Source organism: Oryctolagus cuniculus, chromosome 13 (genome assembly GCF_051225735.1).
Source record: "Oryctolagus cuniculus isolate XC-2025 breed Fujian yellow rabbit chromosome 13, ASM5122573v1, whole genome shotgun sequence".
Taxonomy (NCBI): Eukaryota; Metazoa; Chordata; class Mammalia; order Lagomorpha; family Leporidae; genus Oryctolagus; species Oryctolagus cuniculus.
In genome coordinates, this window is record NC_142879.1 from 70,220,520 (window position 1) to 70,245,134 (window position 24,615).

At 46.5% G+C, this 24,615-nt stretch overlaps 2 protein-coding genes across 6 annotated transcripts in view; one reads left to right on the forward strand and one right to left on the reverse strand.

Annotated features, from left to right (window-relative positions):
• Window positions 1-885: 885 nt before the first annotated feature.
• Window positions 886-15,947, forward strand: UCMA (upper zone of growth plate and cartilage matrix associated). Of its 2 annotated transcripts, XM_070055703.2 has the most exons (6): window positions 893-1,054; window positions 1,426-1,491; window positions 1,569-1,664; window positions 5,056-5,154; window positions 12,511-12,583; window positions 15,813-15,947. In XM_070055703.2, the coding sequence occupies exons 1-5, from the start codon at window positions 997-999 to the stop codon at window positions 12,558-12,560; spliced, it is 369 nt and encodes a 122-aa protein (XP_069911804.1). In that variant the 5' UTR covers window positions 893-996; the 3' UTR covers window positions 12,561-12,583; window positions 15,813-15,947. The 2 variants fall into 2 exon arrangements, with proteins under 2 accessions (XP_002717637.1, XP_069911804.1); XM_002717591.6 differs by lacking the exons at window positions 12,511-12,583; window positions 15,813-15,947 and adding an exon at window positions 8,819-9,231 and having other exon boundaries at window positions 886-1,054.
• MCM10 (minichromosome maintenance 10 replication initiation factor) overlaps window positions 13,847-24,615 on the reverse strand; it is a 42,449-nt gene continuing 31,680 nt past the window's right edge. For 2 of the 4 annotated variants that reach the window (XM_017347688.4, XM_089311744.1), the window contains exons 17-20: window positions 23,979-24,092; window positions 21,470-21,615; window positions 17,335-17,377; window positions 13,847-17,239 (exon numbers count right to left, since the gene is read on the reverse strand). In XM_017347688.4, the coding sequence (XP_017203177.3) occupies window positions 17,156-17,239; window positions 17,335-17,377; window positions 21,470-21,615; window positions 23,979-24,092 (387 nt within the window). In that variant the 3' untranslated portion in view covers window positions 13,847-17,155. The remainder of the gene's footprint in view (window positions 17,240-17,334; window positions 17,378-21,469; window positions 21,616-23,978; window positions 24,093-24,615) is intronic. The other 2 variants (XM_008268096.5, XM_070055687.2) reach the window with 1 other exon arrangement.

A 24,615-nucleotide genomic window follows, 5' to 3' on the forward strand; every position in this document is an offset into this window, starting at 1 on the left:
AGGCCTCTAGGCCTTGGGCTGTATGGTTTTTGGTTTTTTGTTTGTTTGTTTGTTTGTTTGTTTTGACAGGCAGAGTGGGCAGTGAGAGAGAGAGACAGAGAGAAAGGTCTTCCCTTTGCCGTTGGTTCACCCTCCAATGGCCGCCGTGGCCGGCGCGCTGGGGCTGGCGCACCACGCTGATCCGACGGCAGGAGCCAGGTACTTATCCTGGTCTCCCATGGGGTGCAGGGCCCAAGCACCTGGGCCATCCTCCACTGCACTCCCTGGCCACAGCAGAGGGCTGGCCTGGAAGAGGGGCAACCGGGACAGAATCCGGCGCCCCGACCGGGACTAGAATCCCGTGTGCCGGCACCGCAAGGCAGAGGATTAGCCTAGTGAGCTGCGGCGCCGGCCTGGGCTGTATGTTTTGCTTGGCAGAGATCACAGCTGGGAGTAATGTATCAAGGGAGGGGACGTCCTGGTTACCCAAGGGAAAGGCCCATGTGTCCATGTGTCACCAGGGGTAGGGTGGGGTTCTGGTCATTACGGTTCCTCTTTGCCTGACCCTTGAATCAAAACTCCCCCATTGATCCCCTTGAGGACACCAGTACTAACATTCCTGGTGCAAAGAGCTCTTAGAGACCGGCCCTGGGTCTCTGAATCTCGACTCTTAGGCTGAACATTCTCAACAGCAACTCCTTGGACACTGATATTGGAAAGGTCACAGCAAAATTGTCCCAGCCCGTGGCTCCAACTACAAGCCTTGCTTCTGTAGAGGTTTGCCAGGCGCCAAAAACATCTCCAGTGCTCTGGCTGGGAGCAGCCAATGGAAACCGCAGCCAGGACCCCTCCCACTCTCCCTCTGTGGTATCCCAGCTCTCTCTGTCCTCTTTCCCTCCCTCCTCCTGGCCAATCTGATTCAGAAGCGAGGACCCTGGGCAGGGCGGCAGCTCTGGGGGCTGCGGGAGTACTTTGTCTGCCCTGCGGTGCCTAGAGGGAGCCTCAGCTGCTACAAAGATGACTTGGAGACAGGTTCTCCTCCTGTCCTGCTTCTCAGCTGTGGTGCTCCTGTCTAGTGAGTATGGGAGGGCCAAGGGTGGACTGTGGTCACTGCATACTAAGAGTTAGCTTATACAGGTGAGTCTGCTCAGGTGGCACCGGTAGAAGGGGTGTGCTTATTGTTAAGATGCTATGCTTGAGATATGAGTGTGTGTGTGTGTGTGTGTGTGTGTAAGACATGATATAATACAGGAAAATAGCAAAGAAAGAAAAAATAGAAAAAGAAAAACTCCCCAGCTGGCCTGGCGGGTTCAGGTCTTCAGCCGGCATGTGAGGGACTGAGAGTCCCTGGCCAGTCCCTGAGGCCAAAGAGGGCTGTGGAGGCCCTGCTTGGGGTCTGGCTCCCCGCTGCTGCTGTAGGAGTTCACCTTCACCTTCATCCCGCAGGGCTGCGGGAGGGCACCAGTGCGTCTGTGAGCAGCCGGCAGGCAGCAAGAGACGAGGCTCAGGAAGGTGAGCAGAGGGGCCCGCCCGCTACCCGGCAGCCCTGGCACCCTGTGCTGATGGTGATAGCCTCTCTTGGGTTTCAGGTGTGAAGCCAAAGATTTTTATGCGGGAATCAGATGCCTCCAATTTCCTCAAGAAACGTGGCAAGCGGTCCCCTAAATCCCGTGAAGAAGTCAACGGTAAGGATGCTGGACAGCCTGGCCTTTGCTCATGCCCCCTGGTTCCTTCTCTTAGCCACAGTGGGCAGGCGGCAGGACACAGTGGGGCAGCGGGGGTTCAACCCAGGCTTGGCTATCAGAGTGGACACAGTTCTGACTGAGAAGTTACATCCGACTTCCTTGGTTGTGGGTCCCACATTGGAGTGAATGTGTTGTTGCATAAGAAACGGGTGTCAAATGCACTTAGCAGTTGTTAAGATGCATGAAGGAGGAAACACAAGCACCGGTCTAGCAGGGACACAATGCTACAGTGTGTGCTTCTGGGGGCTGCTCGCACAGCGTACCCTCTATTCAAGGGCATGTCCCTCACACACAGGGAAAGAGTGCAGAGGACGGGGTCCTCGCCACTTCCTCTCCCTGACCCTCATTTCCTTATTTATAAGCCTCTGAAAAAGCTGTGTTCAGCCAGCAGTTTTTCAGTTTGGACTTTGGGTGAGCACGGCTCCTGCACAGCCTGCTGTATTTCCTGTCATCCACAGTTGCAAGGCCTTCAGGTTTCTGATTTTTCCACGACTCAGACAACTGTCCCAGCTGAGTCTGTGCCTTGATTCTTTCCTGGGCGTGTGTGTGTATGAATGAACTCTTTGTGTCCATCAGCATTCAGCGAGGTGAACTACTTGGTAAAAAAAAAAAAAATGACAGGCCTGTTTTCAAATGATGGGGGAAGAATAGAGATGGAAATGCTTGCAGATGAAATTCCTTTTTTTTTTTTAACTTGGATACTATAACTGCACTAGGAAAATTTCCAGGCCTCACACAATTTGGGGTTGAATAGTTGGCCAATGTCAAGAAACACTGAAAAGCTAGGATGGAGGCTGGATCGTTTGTGATTGAAATCAGAGAAGAAACTTTCTGGCAGACATCCTGGGGGGAAACAGGTGTGATTTTAGGACAGGCAAATACCTTCCATCCTCCTGAGCCGACTCAGAACAATGAGGTCCCTCATATTGAACGGGAGCTCAGTGTGGCAAGAGTCAAGGGAGGCCCAGGACAGCCTGGTGATCACAGAAGGTGACACAGGAATGCATCTGCTGCCATCTGGCCATCACCTGTGCACGGCAGGGGAGCAGTGCCCAGTGACTGCTCAGGGGAGGGCTGAGTGACACTTCAGGCAACTGGACCTTAGAACCAGGGGACAGGCATCTGACATCTCTAAGCTTCTAGAGAAAGCCACGGATGGTGTTTGGGTGGAAAGAGAAATGGATGGAATGCCCACGCCTTTGACAAAGGATGTGTACAGTGCATAGCAAGGACACGCATGATAAAAATACCTTCCTGTTCTGAGAATTAGATAGCTCTGGTTCACTGCTGCATCGGAAGTTGAGCGTGTGGCACTCTGACAAGCAACTTGTGCAGACTATTTCTTTCCCTGGGTGCAGAGGGGCTGGAAAATGCCTCCTTAGGACTCGGCACTGGCTCATGGAGCATCCGCTTCCTAAACCCTCAGGCCTCCCTCCTTCCTGGAGGGACACCAGGGTCTACGGTGGGTCAGGAAGGGGAGGCTGCTATGCAAGAGGTGTTCTGGGCCGGTAGATGAATGTGGGAATGGGTGCTTGGGACTCCAGCCCTACCTGAGCCCCTCCCAGCTGTGTGACATCCATTAGGTCACTGCGCTCTCCCCTAAGGCTAAATCCCCTCCTTTGAAATGGGTGGGTGTGAGAGTGAGGACCTCCAACCCCTTCCACGAGACTGAAGTTTCCTACAAGTTTGTGGGTAAAGGTAGAAGTCTGGAAGATGGGACTTAGAGATCCATACTAAGACTAACTCACAGACACCTTGACTTTTTAATCTAAGCTACATCAAATCATGGCCATACAACACATACTAGGATCATACAACTTATGTATTAATATAACTCCTTTCTTCCAAGAAGGATTTGAGATGATTTCTAGTATTTTCATTTAGCAAAGAAATACTTTTTGTTGTCTCTCCCAACACTTTTAACATGGGATGGGCAGGGGACCTTGGCTTTTCTGTTTCTCTGCTTCCCTCAATGCCACCATCCAACTTCCTCTTGCACATCAAATATGGTGGGGGCAAGAAGAGAACTTTAATCTCTCATGTTGATGGGAGGGGGCTCCTGCCCTAAGAATGTGAGGTGGCCCAAGCAGCTGATCCTTCTGTGCTACACATGGATGGAGAGAGAGAGAGAGGGAGAGAGTGCTTGAAAGTAGAGTGCTTGAAATAATTTTCTCCAAATGATTTTTATTCTAGCAGTCATCATATTATACATGGTGAAACTTCTAAAATCTTTTGCCTTAACCAGACTCTTGATCTCTTAATTAGAGGGACAGAATCTTTCTTTTTTTCAGTTTTAAAAATGTATGTATTTATCTGCAGGGAGAAGGAGAGAGCATGAGTGAGAAAGAGAGACAGAGAGGTGGATTCAGGGACAGAGAGCTCCTGGGCACTGGATGGCCCTAAATGCCCTCAACAGTTAGGACTGGGCCAGGCTGAAGTCAGAAGGCTGGGTCTCTCCTGTGGGTAGCAGGGACCCAAGCACTTGAGCCACAGTCTGGTGCCTCCCAGAGTGCACGTCAGCAGGAAGCTGGAATCAGGAGCAGAACTGGGACTTAGACCCGGGTGTCTCAGCCAGTGGCTCAACCACTGTGCCAAATGCTTGCTCCCAGAATCTTTTTTTTTTTTTACTAACTTTTTAATCCCAGTGCTGAGTCTCTATCCTGACCTTGATAAATGCTCAAAAATGCTAAATGGACCTGAAGGTATTGAGATGAGATTAACTTTAAATTGGATTATTCCTTTATGGAAATCATTTCTGATCATGAGATTTCTACATGGCCTTTGAATATATCACTAACTTTGTCTGGAGCTGAATCATTTTACACTATAGGGCTTCCATCTCTTCATCTGCAAAATGGAGGCAGTGGACAGAGATAATCTTTTTTGTTTAAACATGAAAGGTCCTTCTATGTCTAGTCATTGCCCAATAGCTCATTTTTTTTTTTTTAAAAAAAGGACTTATTTATTTGAAAGTCAAAGTTGGGGAGGAGAGGGAGAGGGAGAGAGAGAGGGAGAGGGGGAGGGGGGAGGGGGAGGGGGAGAGGAAGCCAGGAGCCAGAACTCCATTTGAGTCTCCCACATAGGTGTCATGGGCCTAAGCACTTGGGTCATCATCTCCCACTGCTTTCCCAGGTACATTAGCAGGGTGCTGGATCAGAAGTGGAGCAGCTGAGACTTGAACTGGCATCCATATGGCATGCCAATGTTGCAGGTGGTGGCTTAGCCCACTGTACCATGTTGGCCTCTGAGATAATCCCCTAGGTCCTTCAGGTGTTAAAATCTGTATCCTCAGCACCCTCTTTCTTGGGGGCAACCCTGACTCTTTTCACAGCGGAAAACAGGCAGAAGCTACGGGCTGATGAGCTGCGGAAAGAATATTATGAGGAACAAAGGAATGAATTCGAGAACTTTGTGGAGGAACAAAATGATGGTAAGAGCTCTTCACCAGTCTCTTCAGGGAAGGGCGCCTTGTGAGAAAATCACATGGTTTGCCTCCACTTCTTCTTCCCAAATTTTGTTTAAAATATCATTTAAAATAATATATTAGAGGTAGGGACACACACACACACACACACACACCACTTTCATTTTCTGGCTTACTCCCCCAAATGCCCACAATGGCTGGGATTGGGTTAGGACCATTACCAGGAGCCAAGAACTTATTCCAGGCCTCACATGTGGGTGGCACAAATCCAACCACTTGAGCCATCACTGCTTCCTTTCAGGGTTAGCTGGACACTGGACTCACGAGCTGGAGCTGGGAATCAAACCCAGGCACTCTGATACAGGATGTGGCATTTTAACTGCTAGGCCAAATGTCAGCTCCCCCACTACCCCCATTTAACTGTAGGAGGGAGGTGTGGGAAGATCTACTTTAAATTCATATCCATAAGAGCCTTGAAAAGCAAGGAGAAAGCCAGAGAAATGGCTATACAGAACTTGAGAAGGTGTGGAAGAGGGTAGGATTTCTGTGTTAGCATTGGCTTGGGGACTGTGGAGATGGGGAATTGTTAGCTGACCAAATGATGCAGACTCCTTTTCCTCCTTCCTGTTACTCAGGGATCACTGTGGTGGTCTGTGTTTTCTGCCCAAGCAATGAAACTAGGGACTTTGATCTGGTAGGCTGTGCTGGGTAGATTTCAAACTCTTTTTTTTTTTTTAAAGATTTATTTATTTTATTTGAAAGTCAGAGTTACACAGAGAAAGGAGCGGCAGAGAGAAAGAGAGAGAGGTTTTCCATCCGCTGGTTCACTCCCCAATTGGCCGCAACGGCCGGAGCTGCGCCGATCCAAAGCTAGGAACCAGGAGCTTCCTTTGGGTCTCCCACGTGGGTGCAGGGGCCCAAGGACTTGGACCATCTTCTATTGCTTTTCCAGGCCATAGCAGAGAGCTGGATTGGAAGTGGAGCAGCCAGGTCTTGAACTGGTGCCCATATGGCTTCAGGCCAGGGCGTTAACCCACTGTGCCATAGCACTGGCCCCAAACTCACTTTCAAGTACATTGGATTCACATCTGTGTGGGATCTCCAGGACATCACACTGGACAAGACCTTCATTCACCCTTTCATTTTAATTATAGCCTAAACTGAGTGGTACAAGCAAAAACCGAGGCATAGGAAGGACAAAGGAACACAGAAGGTGACAAACAAGTCGGCAGCCCTGGGGTTGGAGCTCAGGCATGTTTGCCAGCAAAGTTCCTGCTTTTGAAAGTCATGGTTGACCAAGTGCATAGAGGTCTTGGAGATTTTTGGTGCAGGAACTGGCACACGGGTGGATGGAGTGAGGGAGATAAAACACGGCAGCTACCAGGTGTCCTCTCCAGAGCTTGATAAAGGAAAGAGCCAAGGTGGAAAAGATCTGTTTTGAAAAGGTGCAACTCATTTTTGTGCCTGTCCCTTTTCCTTGTCTGTGCCCCAGAACTTCTGTGGCCTGGGTGAACAGTGGCCTGGGTGCCTGAAATCTCCACCTTGGAGCCATGCTCAAGGTGTCTGTCTTCCAAGCCCTTCTCTGAGGGCCCTGAGACTCCCGTTCAATCAGGACCCTGGTCTCAGTTATTCTGACAATGTTACCTGTCTTAAGAGTCATTGATCCATCTCTCCCAAGACATTGGCTTTAGACATTAACTACCAAGTCAAAATCACACTTTTAAGGTTGACAAAGAGGAGGTGGTCTACCGTGCTGCAGAAATGTCTCAAAGAGTTAACTGCTCACATCTAAAGCTCCAGTCTGGGCCTGGCTCGGCAGCTCCAGGCTGTCCCGGGGAACCAAGCACCAAAGGGGATTTTCAGCACCATGGGGAATGCTGACTCTGCACTCACAGAGGAGGAAAACATTGGCAGCAGCCATGGTGCCTCAAACAGGCAGTGGTAACAGGGCCTTTCTTGCTGAGGTGGGACTCAGCCCAAGCACCTGGCTCTCACAAGTGCTAAGGAACATGAGGACATCAATTTTCCCCACATTCTGAAGCCACCAGCCTGTTAAACAAGGTCATAGATGACACTAATTTCACTAGCACCAAATCAGGCTTCACAGGGTTTTCTGGTGGAATCCAGAAGCAAAGCAGAGAAAGACACGTTTCAGTCCTCAACATCTTCTTCTTCTGCTAGGTCTTCTCATTCTCCCAATGCTTCTCATGAAGGCTTTTCTTTGTTTTTACAAAATATGATGATTACTGTCATGGTTTTCTTTTATCTTTCTCCAAAGATTTATCTGAGAGGCAGAGTCTCTCTCTCTCTCTCTCTCTCTCTCTCTCTCTCTCTCTCTCTCTCTCTCTCTCTCTTTCTCACACACACACACCTTTCATCTGCTGGTTCACTCCCCACATCACCTCAGTGGCACAGTCTGGGCCAAGCCAAACCCATGAGCTCTATCTGGGTCTTCCACATGGGTGACAGGGGCTAATCCATCTTTTTCCAGTTAGATTTTTTTAAAGGTTTATTTATTTGAAACTCAGAGTTACACAGAGAGAGGAGAGGCATAGAGAGAGAGGTCTTCCATCCGTTGGTTCACTCCCCAATTGGCCGCAATGGCCGTAGCTATTCCAATCCAAAGCCAGGAGCCAGGAGCCAGGAGCTTCTTCCGGGTCTCCCACACGGGTGCAGGGGCCCAAGGACTTGGACCATCTTCTACTGCTTTCCCAGGCCATAGCAGAGAGCTGGATCAGAAGAAGAGCAGCTGGGACTAGAACCAGCGCCCATATGGGATGCCGGCACTTCAGGCCAGGGTGTTAACTCACTGCGCCACAGCGCTGCCCCTCCAGTTAGATTTTTTAAAAAAGATTTATTTATTTATTTGAAGGCAGAATTATTGAGAGAGGGGGAGAGACAGAACGACATCTTTCATCAGCTGGTTCACTCCTCATATGGCTGTGATGATCAGGACTGGGTCAGGCTGAAGCCAGGAGCCAGGAACTCCATCAGGATCTCCCACATGGGTGGCAGGGACCTAAGTACTTGGGCCATCTTCTGCTGCTTTCCCAGGTGCATGAGCAGGGAGCTGGATTAGAAGTGGAGAAGCTGGGACTTGAACTGGTGCAGATATGGGATGTCAGTGTCACAGGGAATGTCTCAACTTGCTGCACAACATGGGCTCCTCCATTTTTTAAATCAAATCTTTACGAATATAGACCAATATAGGGGAGAAAACTGCTTATCCCCCATCACTCCAGGATCCTGAGGTTTTCCTGTGCAGTGTGTTAAAGGCATGGTTTGTGTCTGCTTTTGTTGTACTATGCTGTTGTTTTGGGATTTGGTGTCCTAGATACTACCTCCGTGAGCCAGTGATTGCCTAGGGCTCTTCCCCCTTTTTGCTGTGACGTGGGCAGAACAGCATGCAGGGTACCAAACCTTGGTCTCAGTTCTACCGGCAGCCAATCCTGTGACCTGTGTGGCTAATCCACAAAACGAGGCCTCTCAACTCATTCCCAGGCTCCTTGCTGCTCTGATATTCTGTGTCTGTCACCTAGGGCTCGCAGGCATGTATGGCTCCTGTCCCTGCAGGGCCCGGCAATGCAGGCTGAGGGCAGCTGGGGGTGGTGGCTGTGCTTGGGCCAGAGTCCTCTCTGTCCTCACAGGTGACTTGGTCTTTGCTCCACAGAGCAGGAAGAGAGGAGCCGGGAGGCAGTGGAACAGTGGCGGCAGTGGCATTATGACGGGCTGTATCCTCCCTACCTCTACAACCGCCACCACATCTGACCTCCCTGAGGCAAACCGGCAAGGAGCCATGTGACGCACTCCCCTTCTCCCAGGCAATGCACCTGCAAGGCTCACACAGTCCTGGGAGACACAATTGCCTCATCTTGTGATGCCTCAAACGCCCTGGTTTTGCTTCTTTGCAGGTGATTTTCTGGGGCTCCGGGTGCCTCTCTAGCACCAAACCTTCAGGTCTGACCAGCTTGGTCATTGTTCCCTAGAGCAGAACTCCTGTCCTATAGAACAATATATCCAACTGAAGAAGAGCAATGGGTACATGTTTGCTTCCAGCTTACCAATAAAAATGCTGTGTGCCAAGTGTCTTTCTTAGCCTCTCAAGCCTCAAACTGAGCCGAGGCCCCTTGAGTGATTGTGTGGTTTTCTCTTCTGCTTGAGCATGCAACACCTTGAACCAGAGGGAGTGCTTTACTGCTCACTCTTCCTCCATGTGTCTCAGGAGTTAGGCAGAGGAGTGAAAATGAAGGAAAATACAACTGATTTGGAAAAACCGTTCTCTGAGAAGGTGACTGAGCCAGATGCTTCCTTTCCATTGCCTCTGAAAAGTCAGAGGACTCAACTGTGATGCCTTAACCGCATCATTCACAAACCAGGGTGACAGCAAGCCAGCTTCGTAGACACAAGTAGGAAGCAGGGACAATGAAGTTTTGGTGCCATCTTCCTTTTCTCTCTAGTGCCCATGTTCATTTCCCCAGACTGCAGTGACACAGTCCCACAAGAGCAGGTGGCTCAAAACAATGGAAATCCATTAATCTCTCCGTCCTGGTTCTGGTAAGATCACACTCCCTCCACATGCTCCTGCTCACTCCGTGGCGGCATCACCACCTGCCTTCTCTGTCTTTGCCAAGACATCATCTTTCCTCTTGTGTGTCTTCCCATCTTGTGAGAACACCAGGCACGCTGAATTATGAACTCACCCAGCTAATCTCATTCTACACTGATAATATCTGCAAAGACTCCATTTCCAAATCAGGTCCCGTTCATGGACATGGCAGCTAGGACTTCGACATGTCTCTGGGGGCACACAATTCCACCAGGAACAATGCCCCTCTTCTCTCCCACACACTCTGCCTTCTTCTGGTTTACCATCTGCCTTCTTCCCACCCTTGCTCTCCTCTGACTTTCAGGAATCCCACACTAAAATGCAGACAAACCAAGAACACCTTAAGCAAGCACCTCTTTTTGCATCCTTACCCAACCTTTCTTCAAATAAGACACTTCCATTGAAAATTATCATTTTACTAAATCCGGGCTCATTGTAGTAAATTAAAGCAATATTGGAATCTACTACACAGAAGAGGAGCAGAGGTCTTTTTCTCCTCCCATCTCCTTGGGGGGGGGGGCGTGAGAGTGAGCGAGCTGAGAGAGCACACATTATCTATCCACTGGTTTATTCCCCCAAAGCCAGGGGTGGGCCAGGACAAAGCCAAGAGCCTGGAACTCCATGTCTCTCACATGGATGGCGGGAGTCAAGCATTTGAGCACTGAACTTCTGCCTTTCCAAGAACATTAGTAGAAGACTGGGTTCAAAGAGAGCAGCCAGGACTCCAAAATGGGATGCTGGTGTCACAAGCAATGCCTTAATCCATTGCACAATGACACTGCTCCTGTCAATCCTTTCTTAAAGTAAGCAACTGAGAACATTAGCAAGACTGGGATGGAGGGCTCTTGAAATACACACTGTTCTTGCCTTGGATATGATTCACAGGATGCTGAAAACCCTTATATAAATGGCACAGCACTGCATATGACCTATGCAATATCCTGCATACTATGAATCATCTCTCCACTACCTATAATGCCCAAGACAATACAAATGCCAAGCAAACAGCTGTTGCTGTTTTATAGGAATTAACAGTAAAAAAACAAACAAAAAAAAAGTGAGAGAGAGAGAGAAAAGTTAAGTCTTCACATGTTCAGATTTGATGAAATTTTTTCCCTAATTCTTTCAGTCCCTAGATGGAGAACCCAAGGCCATGGAGAGCTTGTCAACTGTATTCTTTTAAAATATTTATTTTATTTGAAAGGCAGAGTGACAGAGAGGGAAAGACATATAAAGAGATTTTTCCATTCACTGGTTCACTTCCTAAATGGCCCCAATATCCTAGGCTGGTGCCAGGAGCAAGGAATTCCATCCAGGTATCCCACATAGGTAGTTGGGGCCCAAGTACCTGGGCCATCTTCTACTTCCTTGACAGGCACATTAGCAGGGAGTTGGATTGGAAGCGGAGTACCCAGGACTTGAACCTGCACTCTGATATGGGATGCTGGTATTAGGAGCAGCAGCATGACCTGGTGTGCCACAATGCTGACATCTGAATTTTTTTCATGCCAGGTTGTGCAACAGAAAAGACAAAGCTTTGCTGTGTTACCTCCACTAGGAAATGAGGAGCCAGGCTTAGAGAACAGGTGGACGGCAGCAGATGGACTCTGACTCATGGCCAAACCACATGGCCACCTGCCTGTCATGTGTCCACAGACAGGAATGCAGGGGTTATACAGATGTTAAAAACCAAGAACGGTTTAAGTGAGTGGCCCATTTAAGAAAGCAAAACAAAAGCGCCTGTCCTTTCCTCTTCACTGGCTAGGACTCTGGATAAAAGTCTCTGGCAGGAGGGGCTGAGTAAGAATTCTCTTACCTCGTTCTACCTCAGCCTTCACAAGGGTTCCATTGTACTTCAAGGTTTTCAAGTTCAGTCCAGAATTCCTTCGCTAAAAGCCAACTGCAGTCACTTCCTTGGCAGGGGGAAGAAAGCCAAAGAGAATAGGACCAAGAATCTGGACAGCTACATTTAATAGTGACAGAGCAATTTGTATTTTTGGAGGAGTTGGGTCTTGTCAAAAGTTTGGCTGTTGGTACATTTTTGGGTTCTTTTTTTTTTTTTTTCATCATTATTGCCCCATTCTTAAGAGATTTCAGGTAAGCAACAAATTTGTCAAGGGATACATTTGTCCCTCATTTATGTTTGCTCATTTTTTATCTATGTTGGAATTTCTTTTCTTTTAAATATATTTAAAAGATTTATTTATATGAAAGGCAGAATAACAGAATGGGAGACACAGAGAGATTGTTCATCTGCTGGTTCACTTCAAAGGACCATAATAGCCAGGACTGGGCCAGGCAGAAGCCAGGATCCAGGAGCTTCCTCCAGGTCTTCCATGTGGGTGCAGTGGCCCAAGCACTTGGGCTGTTCTCTGCTGCTTTCTCAGGCATATTAGCAGGGAGCTAGATTGGAAGTGGAGTAACCAGGACATGAACTGGTGCTGCCAATGGTGGCTTCACCCGCTGTGCCACAGTGCCAACCATGGGAAGATTCTTGATCTATTCTTTTGAGAAACATTATACTGTTGCTTGTTATGATTTGTAGCTCAACATTTGCAATTCAAATAATTGCTATTCATAATCCCCAAATCATTACTTTGGTACTTTTTGTCTTGATTCACGGTCGCTCATATGTACAGAATGTGTTTCCAGATGAGGACAAACAAAATGAGGCTGCTTCAGCTCATCCGTGTGAATCTGAAGAAAACTGGGTCCCAGATAAGGAACACAGGCCATCTTTTCCTTATCTCTTCCAGGAGGAGGCAGGAACTGTGAGCTTAAGAAACGGTTCTCCCCCAGAAGCTGAGGACCCTACTTTGGGCCCTTCAGGTAGGTTCTCTTTCCCTACACTTTCTTGCTAGAAGCCAACAAGGGCAAAGGGCCTGCAATGGATAGACAGACACAATGTCTTGTTTGGTTTTGTAGTTTTTACTTCCAGGTAAATTCCACTACACGCAATGACATCTCAAGTACATTCCCATTATGATTTTTATGGGCCAGCGATGCTTTTGCCTTCTTGGGTGCCTTCCTTGACAAAACACTAAAAGGTATATTCTACTGCTGTGCTGGCACAGAATGTATTTCTAGGCTAGAATTTTCTTCGACCTCAAAGATACTTTTCTTCTGGTTTTAAGACATGGTTTCAGCTCTCACACTGTGAGTGTGTCCTTTTTCTGTTGTTGGTGACTTTCCTGTTTAAAGTGTTGATGCGCTGTCTGCCGTTCCCAAGTTCAAGGTTCTGATGTGCCTTACAGAAAAGGTCCATGTGCTGGGTATGTTTCAGGTGTGAGTTCTGTTAGTGAATCAACAATACGCATTAAACAAGATGTCTTCAAACAGAACACCCACAGAGCTCATACATATATCTACTGGTAAAAATGCAGTGAGGGGCTCACAAGAACCACAGGCTCTCTGCTAGGAATGGTGGTTTGTTATACACAGGTTGTGTTTGAGGCGACATAACCAGAATTGGCTGCAGACATGTTGAAGAGAGTCTGACCCCTGCAGGACGTGTAGGACATTTTGACTTGGACATTTCAACAGCGTGGCTGTCCTTTCGATTTTCAAAATTCTGACAGCCTTTTCTGTACAATGCTATTGATCTAAGACACCTGATCTCGTCAACATTTTCTGCTTATCTTCTTTATCACCATTTCTCTCAGATTATAGCAGATACAGATAGAATTTCATCTTTTGAACCACCTATCTTTGACAGCAGAAAGGTTTCCAAATCACTATTCTTGAGATCAGAGATGCCCCTGTCACTGACAGGGAGAAATCTGATTGGTTACAACTTATGACGCTCTTAGGCAAATAGATCTGTGCTCCAGATTTTTAAAAAAGCCACCAGAGTTTATTTAACCTGCTACAAACATCAAGCTTTACTTTTGTTATCATTTATCCTGGTCAACTTTGCTGTGCAGTCAGTCAGTCTGAAGCTTTCAATATCTTCAGTTCCTTTTGAGACAATTCCACATCACTCACTGAGAAGTTCCTTATTTGCTATTCTGGATGATTTTTATCTAATAATTCCACTTTCCTTTTATTGTTTGAAAAGGGAAAATACACTGAATGCTACAAACACACAGACAATTTTTAATTTTTTTTTAAATGTAGAACTTTTATTTCTCTGTATTTCTCAGTATTGCTGGGGCCTAATGTTCTCACTTAACAGTAGAAAAACAAAAGATTTGCTGTCATCTCTTAAACAATCAAAAACTGTACAAAAATCTTACACAAATTTAAAGGATGAATAAATATACAGGTGTAAATGTAAACCACTTCCAGCCTAAAGCAGGTATAACATGGTGTTCTGGCAGGAAAACCAGGTAATAAAGGAAACTGGGCCCCAAAGCTTGGATCGCCCTGCCCCCCATCTCTATACACTTTATTTCCTGTAAACAGAAAAAGGTGCAAAAGGGAAAAGATTGGGGTGAGTCGGCTGCGGCACAGGTGTTGTGGCTAAGCCACCACTTGAGGCGCCTGCATCCCATATTGGAGTGCTGGTTTGAGTCCCAGTTCTGTTGTGTTTCCAATCCAGCTTCCTGCTAACTCACCCAGGAAGGCAGCAGATGAGGGACCAAGCACTTGGGTTCCTACCGCCCATGTGGGAAACTGGCACTGAGTTCTGGGCTTCTGGCTTTGGGCTGGCCTAGCCCTGGCTGTTGCGGACATATAGGATGGAACATCTTTCTGTCTCTACATGCCTCTTTGCCTCTTAAGTAAATCCATAAATCTCTGTGAAGACTGTGACGTTTGGATCAACAAGATTCTCAACAACATTGCCAGTTTTTGTTTGTGAATTTAGGTCACTGAGTGCTTACCCTGTTCTGATGGCCTATGCCACACAAACCCTACATTACTGAAGATAGGTTAATAAAAAATTAAATATGCATCACGGATTTGATAAAGAGGTAAGATTAAAACATCTCATTGATAAGTGTTTTCAAGGCAGACAATTAAGTTCCCCCACCCCAACCTACCTAACCCTTCCCAACTTAGGATCTCAAATGATAGCCCCTTAAGATTTAGTGACTGAGAAATGACCCAAATATATTTCATATTTAGAAATTTAAAATAAAAATTTTTAAAAAAGCACCCAGATTCAACTCACTGTCATGTTACAAGCATGTTACATCATTTACACACCATGCAAGCAAACACAGATCAAGCAATGCTCTGTGTTTAAACAAGAACGTATTTTCCCATAAAAAGAGGCTGACCAATAATCCAAGAGCAACCTGCCAGTTCAAGTTCTATCTGACCTACTTTATATGTATTGCTCTGTGTCAAGTTTATGGGACTAATATATCTATTCTAAGTAAGCCATTTAAAAACATGAATTTCAAGTGCTTCTTGGTTCTTAATAATAATTTAACATTTTTATTTGTTAGTAAAATTTCTTTAAAAAACAAGCATCTTCTAGAAAGTAAAGTACTACTGAAAGTTTAATTATTAGGACATAACCTCACAGTAAACACAAGAGTCAGAGATAGCAGCATCTGCCTGTACAAAGCAGAGTTTCAGGCATGCAATCTTTTTTTTTTTTTTAAGATTTATTTATTTGAAAGGTAGAGTTACAGAGAGGCAGAGACAGCAGTCTTCCAACCACTGGTTCACTCCCCAGATGGTCACAATGGCCGAAGCTGCACCAATCCAAAGCCAGAAGCCAGGAGATTCTTCCAGGTCTCCTACGTGGGTGCAGGGGCCCAAGGACTTGAACCATCTTCTGCTGCTGCTTTCTCAGGCCATGGCAGAGAGTGGGATGGGAAGTGGAGCAGTCAGGGCTTGACCCGGCACCCAAATGAGATGGTGGCACTGTAGGCAGTGGCTTTTCCCACTACGCCACACACAGTGCCTGCCCCAAAGCATGCAAATTTTATTTCTGGCTGCTGAAAGCCTAAATCAATCTCTTGACTACTTCCCTTAGGTGTTATGTTCCTAATATATCATATCATATCATCTTGGGGGAAACCTCAAGTATTTCCACCTAGATGTCAATTCCAATACAATAATCCTGTGAATTTGTCTTTTTTTTTTTTTTTTTTTTTTTTTACAGGCAGATTTAGTGAGAGAGAGAGAAACAGAGAGAAAGGTGTTCCTTCCGTTGGTTCACCACCCAAATGGTCACTACGGCGGGCGCGCTGCAGTGATCCAAAGCCAGGAGCCAGGTGCCTCCTCCTGGTCTCCCATGTGGGTACAGGGCCCAAGCACTTGGGCCATCCTCCACTGCACTCCCGGGCCACAGCAGAGAGCTGGATTAGAAGAGGAGCAACCGGGACAGAATCCGGCACCCCAACCGGGACTAGAACCCAGGGTGCCGGCACCGCAGGTGGAGGATTAGCCAAGTGAGCCGCGGTGCCAGCCAATTTGCCTTGTCTTTAGGTGGTGTCAGCATTCACATGAATCTGTTTGCAAAGTCAGGTTGGCCAGACAGAGGTTTCTCCTAAGATTTTTTTTGCTGGTAATTTGCACAGGGTTTGGCCTTTTCTTCTTGATGAGTTAATAAAGTATATCTGCAAACCCCAAACTCTAAGTGATTTTCTGTCTTTGTACACAGGACATTTCTGCTTAACAGTCATGCTTCACGGCATCTCAAATTTTGTATTACTTTTGTTTAGAAGTGCCAGTTCCTTTAAATACATAAATCTATGCTTAAAAATGATGAGATTTTACGTATCCCTATTTCAGAGCTCCAAATATCGTTAAGAACAGAGAACTTTTCTTTCTCTTGCCATATATAAACATAAATAAACCGAAATGCAAAGGGTCCAGTGATTTGTCCAACTTTCAAGAGCAAAACAGAGATGCCAGTACAACAGAAAGGAACTTGGCTTTTAATGTCAGTGCATCAAGATCGTATGCAGGGCAGTGATCCTAATTATCCCGGTGGGAAAAGGTTACACTATTTACAGACTCTGAGTGCTGAAAGATACACTTGAAAATCACTTAGTCCAATTGTCTTCATTTCACAGATAAGGATGCAGAAGCTCCTAAGTTAAGCAACTGTATTCTTTTTTTCAAAATTATTTTTTCTTTGGCTGTCCATATAAACACTAGCTCTTTATTGTAATAAAGGAGCATACACTTTAAAACCAAGAGATCTGGAAACCCAGCTTTCAATTTATCTTCCAGTTTCTGGACAAGAGAGTTGTGAGCACAGTCATGTCGTCATCTCTACCAAGAATAGGAAAGACAATGGTTTCTTGATTTTCCACTTCAAAGACAATGTCACATTTCATGTCAAACCAACACAACGGAGGAAAGAAGCAAAGCCCGAGGGCTTTACAAGCATTTGTTTGTCGCTGTCAATCAGGAACAGGAACAATCCAGAGCCAATCCCTGGCTTTCCCAGAGCCACAGGAGGTGAGGTGGGTTGTGGGAAAATGTCTGAAGTGAGGGTTACTTAAGGCTGTTCAGAAATTTGGCATGTTCTTCTCCTCTTGGTAACAGGGTTTCTCCTCCTATTTTTGGACCAGTCTTTTCCTAGCAAAATGGGAAGTACTTTAATAAGAAATGGCTCAACAATTATTTGCATGGGTAACTAAAATTAGTCACAAACTAGTATGCAAATGACATACCTTTAGCATTCCATCCCGTTCCCATTTGTAGAGACCACAGTTACTGAAACAGAAGAGATGACTTTACTCAGTGGTGAGGCATGGGCCCAGACATGCAGACAATGGTGCTCTCGGCACTTGGGAGAGTACCCCCCACCCAGGGTTTGTGGAGATGCTAGTAGAGGTGCCCCTCACATCACAGGTCAGATCTGAGGTTATGTTCTAATGCTACAAATAAACACTCCAGGGAGTTGAGACACTGCCTTCAAAACTTTACTAAGCAAGACTTGAGTGATGCAGTTTCCAATGATGGTTTGACTGGGCTGTGAGCACTACAGGTGATGGATGCATCTCTAGTTATTATTGGTGGTACCGAGATGAGACAGATTTAGGAAGCCAGCCCTCTGATGCAGGGTGATCCATGGCTTTGCCCTGACTTCCTGTGCTTGGAGCTAAAGTGCTGTGAGCAGAAAAGGATTCATCCTCTTTTGAGGCTGGATCTTCCTTTTTCCTTAACCAGACTTTATCTGTCAGAGACTCCTGCTTGTACTTTCAACACAGTAGATGACCCCCCTCCCAGAGAAGGGATGTGGCCATTTTAGGGGAAAGCTCCCTGTCTACAGTCTACTCAAAGAAAGACAATATCATAAAGTCACATAAACATGTCTCCCAGCACCCTCAGGTTTTCTGGGGTCTGGGTGGGGCACAGGGGTGTTTTACTGTTTTACCTGCCTCATCTTTCTTCCTTGTTTGCTTTGGATTCTGTTCCTGTCCTGAGCATCAGTATGCTAGTGCCTTTGGTCCTGGGCCTCTCCACCACCTTCCCCAGCTAGCGACTGGCTCAATATCTACTCAGAGAACTCTAGTAGCCTACCCTGTGGGTCAATGATGATATTATTGGGGGAAAACCCCTCCATTCTAGCCAGGAGTCTATAAACTAAGACCCAAATGTAAGCCCACCACCCACTTACAAACATAGGCAGTTTTAAAAAATGTTATGGGGGTTGGCATTGTGGTATTGTTGTTGCACCCCATATGGGTGCAGGTTCTGGCCTGAGCCACTCCACTTCCAATCTAGCTCCCTGCTAAAGGACCTGGGAAGGCAGAGGAAGATGGCCCAAATGCTTGGGCCCCTGTACCCGCATGGGGAAGACCAGGAGGAAGTTCCTGGCTCCTGGCTTTGATCTGGTTCAGCCCTGGCTGTTGCTGCTGTTTAGGGAGTGACCCAATGGATGGAAGACTTCTTTCTCTCTGTAACTCTGCCTTTCAAATAAATAAATATTAAATTTTTAAAAATTTACTTATTGTAATTTATTTGAAAGGCAGAGAGGGACTGATCTCCCATTTGATTGTGCATTCCCCAAATGCTTGCAACAGCCAGGAGTGGACCAGGCCAAAGCCAGGAGGCAGGAACTCAGTCCTGGAGTGGGTGTCAGGAACCCAACCAAGTACTTGAGCCATCACCTTCTGCCTCCAGGATGTACATCAGCACGAAGCTGGAGTCAGTAGTGGAGCCCGAAGTCAAATCGAGGCACTCTGATTGGGATGCAGGTGTCCTAATCAGCATCTTAATTGCTGGGCCAAACACCTGCTCCTGTAAATAAAGCTTGATTTGAACACAGCCATGCTCATTTGTTTGTGCTTTATTTACGGCTGATCTCCTACTACAACAGTGGTGTGGAGTAGCTGCGACAGATCTTTTGGCCCGCAAAGCCTACCATAGTTATCATCTGGTCTTTTACATAAAAAGTTTGCTTATCTCTAGATCAAGAACTGGTAGGGGCCAGCACTGTGGTGTGCAGAGGGTTAAACTACTGCCTGCAGCGCCAGTATCCCACATGGGTACCAGTTAGTGTCCCGGCTGCTCCACTTCTGATTCAGCTCCCCTGCTAACGTGCCTGGGGAAGCAGTGGAAGATAGCCCTAGTGCTTGAGCTCCTGGACTCATGCTGGAGACCTAGATGAAGCTCCTAGTTTTAGCCTGGCCCAGCCCCAGCTGATGCGGCCATTTGGGGATTGAACCAGCAGACAGAAGATCTCCCTCTCTGTAACTGTTCTTTAAATAAATAAATAAATAAATCTTCAGGGAAAAAAATGGAACTGTTAAGAGAAAAATGCAGAGGAGGTACTGTTTCTACAAAAATAACAGTGCTACCTGGCGGCTGAAAGGCATCTCGTTCCTCCACTGGTGAGTTGTACTGACGGCTTATCCCTAATGAATAGCATTTTCCTAATGTTTTACATACGCTCTTGCTCTTATTATGGCACTTGTAGGAGTCTACTGTTCACAAAAGTACCAATACACAACTACCTACTTAAAATATTAGAATACCGACTGCAGAAAATCCACAAACGCGTCTGAAAAAGTGATGAACCAAGCTTCCTGAGTTCCTGGCTCCCATCCCCCATGATCAGCCCTGGAGACCTTGATGTGAGGGGGAAGGATGAATTCCGTGAGGTAACCAAAGCAAAGAAACATGTAGGTGCTCACAAGCTCCTGGGAGGGCTAAAGGTGATCAATAGCATATAACTTGTGTCTTTGAAGAATGATGCAAAAAAAAATTAGGAATTAGCAGAAAAGATGGCTACAGGCTGTCCATGTGTTTGGAAACTAAACATCAGTAAACCTCCAGTCAAAAAAGGGAAAAGTCATAAAGCACATGAAATACTTTTAGCTGCATGTCAAGCGTCGTGGCTGCTGCAGGGAAATATGCAATATAAATCCACTTGAGAAATGAGAAAGTTGAAAACTAGCAGGTTAAATTTAAGCATTCAACTGAAGAAGATGGCAAAAAGCACAGTACAAAACAAGCCCAAACAAAGAAGGGCAGATAAGGGGTGGGCACTGTGGCACAGCAGGTTACGCTGCCTCTCGGGACTGCTGCACCCCATCCTGGAGTACCTGGGTTTGGGTCCCACTCTGCTGATCCAGCTGCCTGCTAATGAGTAGCCTGGGAGGCAGCAGGCGATGTGCTTCGGCCCCTGCCACCCACACAGGGAACCCAGACAGAGATCAGGGCCCCTGGCTTCGGCCTGGCTCAACCCTGGCTATTGTGGGCATTTGAAGTGAACCAATGGATGAATGGAAGATCTCTGTCTCTCTACCTTTCATGTAAATGAAAATAAACATTAACATTTTTAAAAAAAGCTTATAACAACAGAAATCAATTCTTAAAAACACCACCAATAAAGATCAAGACAATGAAAAGGTGATTTTCTGAAAAGATGTCAGGTATCTCTTTACTCTGTTCAAGGTTGAACTTTTTAAAAACAGAAGAAAAAACAAATGAAATAACAACACTTTATGGCAAATAACTTGAAAAAATAGTAAATAACAGATTGAAAAAAATAAGAGCATTAGGAGTGATCAGATTTCAATAAATTTGAAAACCTAAATGGATTACCAAAAATATTACAAACATATAAAATGCTGAAAGTGGCAAAAGGCAGGTCACAAAAATATTGTATTAAAGAGACTGAAATGATGCTCAAGGCTACCTCTCCATCTGCCCAAAAAACCTAAGACTAAATAACTATAGTGGAGATTTACTAACTGAGAAATAATTGTTATTTAACACAAATTGTTTTCTGGAAGCTGTCTAGTTCAAACAAACCTCTTTCTAAAACCAGGAGAGGCTGATAAAAGACAGGAAAATAACAGGTCTAACTCATTCAGGCACAGACATATAAAAACCCTTCCTGGCCAGCGCCGTGGCTCACTAGCTAATCCTCTGCCTTGCGGCGCCGGCACACCAGGTTCTAGTCCCGGTAGGGGTGCTGGATTCTGTCCCGGTTGCCCCTCTTCCAGGTCAGCTCTCTGCTGTGGCCCAGGAGTGCTTGGGCCCTGCACCCCATGGGAGACCAGGAGAAGCACCTGGCTCCTGCCTTCGGATCAGCATGGTGCACCGGCAGCAGCGGCCATTGGAGGGTGAACCAACGGCAAAAGGAAGACCTTTCTCTCTCTCTCTCTCTCACTGTCCACTCTGCCTGTCAAAAAAAAAAAAAAACAAACAAACCCTTCCTAAGCGGTTAACTGAACTTGACAATGCGCTAAGAGAGCAGATCATCATCGTAAGATTGTCTAATGTTAAGCAGGAACAGCATTGCAAAGGAACGGGTAAAAGAGGGGAACAAAGAACCCCAGGCAATTCTCCTACCTGCAGTGCTTTCTGGGGAGTCTGTCGAGGGAGATACTTCTGTTTCCACAGGGACACTTGAAAAATCTTTTCACACCATCATGCCAGTGGTAGTCATGTTGCTCGCTGATGCAGGTTTCCAAAGGCTTGAAATGGGTGTAGGAGCACTGTACAAACCCACACACACACATACTTGTGAGACCCATTATCTGGCTCTGCCACTGATCTGCTCTGTGACAATCCGTCCCCTTGCTCCCGACCGGGTCCTTACAGGGACTGTACCACCTCATCTAGCTGCAGTGACCCAGGCTGATTTCTAGACCCTCCTTTATACTGATGACAATTTTTCTCATGTTGGTCCCAATTTCTGTCCAAGCAGGAAGCACACATGAATGTTCTGTGACATTAAGACAATAGTAACAGCAGAGGAAGAAAAGTACTGTTGACCTCTACGTAGCTTAGGTAAGTCCATTCTGAGTTCACTACAGGCCTTTGGGGGTTACCTAAAATACTCAGGCTCAGGACTTACTGGGGAAGGAGATATTTCACTTTCTCTTACAAGGTCTGTGACAAGGATATCAAGTCACTATTATTCTTATTTTTAAGCAGCAAAACCAAAACAGAGATAGCATGTAATTTACCTTTAATTTTGACTGATGGTAACAAGACATGGTGGATGCAGACTGCAACAGGTGCCAGGAGGGTGCCCAGCAATTTCTGGTAACTATGCTGAGTCTAGATACATTACTCTAGACACTGGTGACTTCAGCAAGTACAAAGCAGAATGCAATCTCTGCTGTGGCAGGCAGAATACTGATCCATTGACAGGGGTGGGGAACACCTGGTCTGGGGCCAGCACAAAGCCTACGCAATAATTTTGGCCCTGCCAAGACAACCATGAGAGCTGAAATTGAATAAACCCATAGCAGACTAATTTTTAAGCTGATAATTTGTGAATGATTTATAAATATCCAAATGGCCCTTGGCAGGAAAAAAAAAAAAAGACTGCCTCCCCTGCAAGGAACATGTAAACATTCTGTTCTCCAGAACCTGTACCTTAATGTTACATGGCGAAGGAGAATAAATATAGGTAGCAGGTGGAATCAAGACTGCTAATTAGTTGATCTTAAGACAAGGGGAGGGGCTGGCGTTGTGGTGCAGCGGGTTAAAGCCCTGGCCTTAAGTGCTGGCATCCCATATGGACACTGGTTCGAGACCCGGCTGCTCCACTTCCGATTCAGCTCTCTGCTAGGCCTGGGAAAGCAGTAGAAGATGGCCCAAGTCTTTGGGACCCTGCACCCACATGGGAGACCTGGAAGAAGCTCCTGGCTTCGGATCAGCACAGCTCCAGCCATTGCAGCCAACTGGGGAGTGAACCAGCAGATTGGAAGACCTCTCTGTGTGTGTGTGTGTGTGTGTGTGTGTGTGTAACGGCCCAGTGTTATCACAAGGGTCCTTTACCATGAACAGATGAGAGGAGGGGGTTGGAGTGCTTTGATGTCAGAGCTCAACCCGCTACAGCTGGCTTTTCAGGTAGGGGAGAGAGCCGTGGCCTAGCAACGAGGATGGCTCGGGAAGCTGGGAAGGCAAGGACAGGGATCCTCCCCGTGGCCTCCAGAAAGGAAGGCAGCCCTGTGAGCACCTCGAGTTACCCTGAGTGAGCCTTACACAGACTCACAGAACATAAATTTGTGTTCTTCCAGGCCAAGGAGTCTGTACTTAGCTACAGCAGCAACAAGAAACCAATACAACCACTACACCTTCCCATTTAGCACTGGGCCAGGGTAAAGCTATCATCTGAGGTCAAATGCAATGTATGCTTGCAATAATCACCTTTATTCATTTTCCAATGTATAAAGTTTCTCAAGAAAAGCCCTACCTTTTGGTGGCAGCTGATTCAAGGCTGATCTCCAAATATATAGAATTCCAGGTTTTTAAGGAAGCAAGATTGAGAAGCGTGTGTTTGGCAAGCTAAGTCTCTTCCCCTTCTTGCATGTTTATAAGGCTGACTGACCTTGCAGCACTTAGCAAGAACTTTCCCTCTGTTTTCTTTCCCATTTTATATTAATGTTCAAGAATTTTCTACGAGTCAAAACTCAACAAACACAGACAATTCATGCTCTGACAGAAGATTCATTTAGTAGACTGCACCACGAGTAGAAAGAGATGGAGTTGATCACAATGAGTGGTTAACCCAAGAAGTCCAAACATCGTCCCTGGGACTGGATGCTGGGTCAAGGACACATCAGAAGTTGAGACAAAGTGCTAAGACCAGGGTGGATTTGGTGGTCAGTGGGCAAGGGATGTTAAGAGGCCAAATGCTCAGTGAGAAACTGGGAGCTGTAGCCAAATGAGGAGACTCTTCTTGGCAAATGCTCCACGGGCAGAGCTCTGAGCCAGGCAGGAAGCCAGACCGTGGCTGTGCCAGGCTGTTTGGTCTCCAGCCTAATTTAATGACGCAAGCCCCAATGTCCTCCTGAGTCACACTGGCATAAAGCAGTGCCCAGCTGGAGGCCACGGCTTCACTCACCGTTCTGCAGGTCACTACTCGACACTTCACTTCGCGGATGTTTCTCATCTTTTCTTCCATTTGTTCTTTTTTCACCAGTGGCTCGAAATAGCGCTCCTGCAGCTCAGCCTCGGTCTGGAAGGACAAGGCACATGGGAGCTCTTGTCCTGAATCTAGTATTTCCCCCAGGCAGGTCAGTGAGAATAATTCAAGTTACTGAAATGATTCAGTTCAACAACCAAACAGAACTGAAGAGGTAAGCTAAACGTTAGAAGACTCCAGACAGCACCTCAATGTCACCCAGAGATGATGGTAAGAAGGAAAAATGCCCACAAGGGACACAGGAGCACTTGGAGATTTATACAACATGTAAATAAAACTCACTAGCATTATTCAGTGTCATGATACCAAGTTTGTACCAGAGGCAGCTATTTCTGCTGTTCAGGGCAGACCTCATACGCGGAAGGCACTCAAGACCTCCCCAGGGATGACAGCCCCGTCTTTCACTCTTCCCAAGATCACACACGCGGCAAGGAAATGTCCTGCGTGTTTGGAACAACAGGGAGTTAAGTGCAAAGACAGACAGATTTCTGGCACAGCACAGGCACAGCTCTGGAGGTAGCATAGCCACACAGGGCCCAGGGCCTTCGGTCGCAAG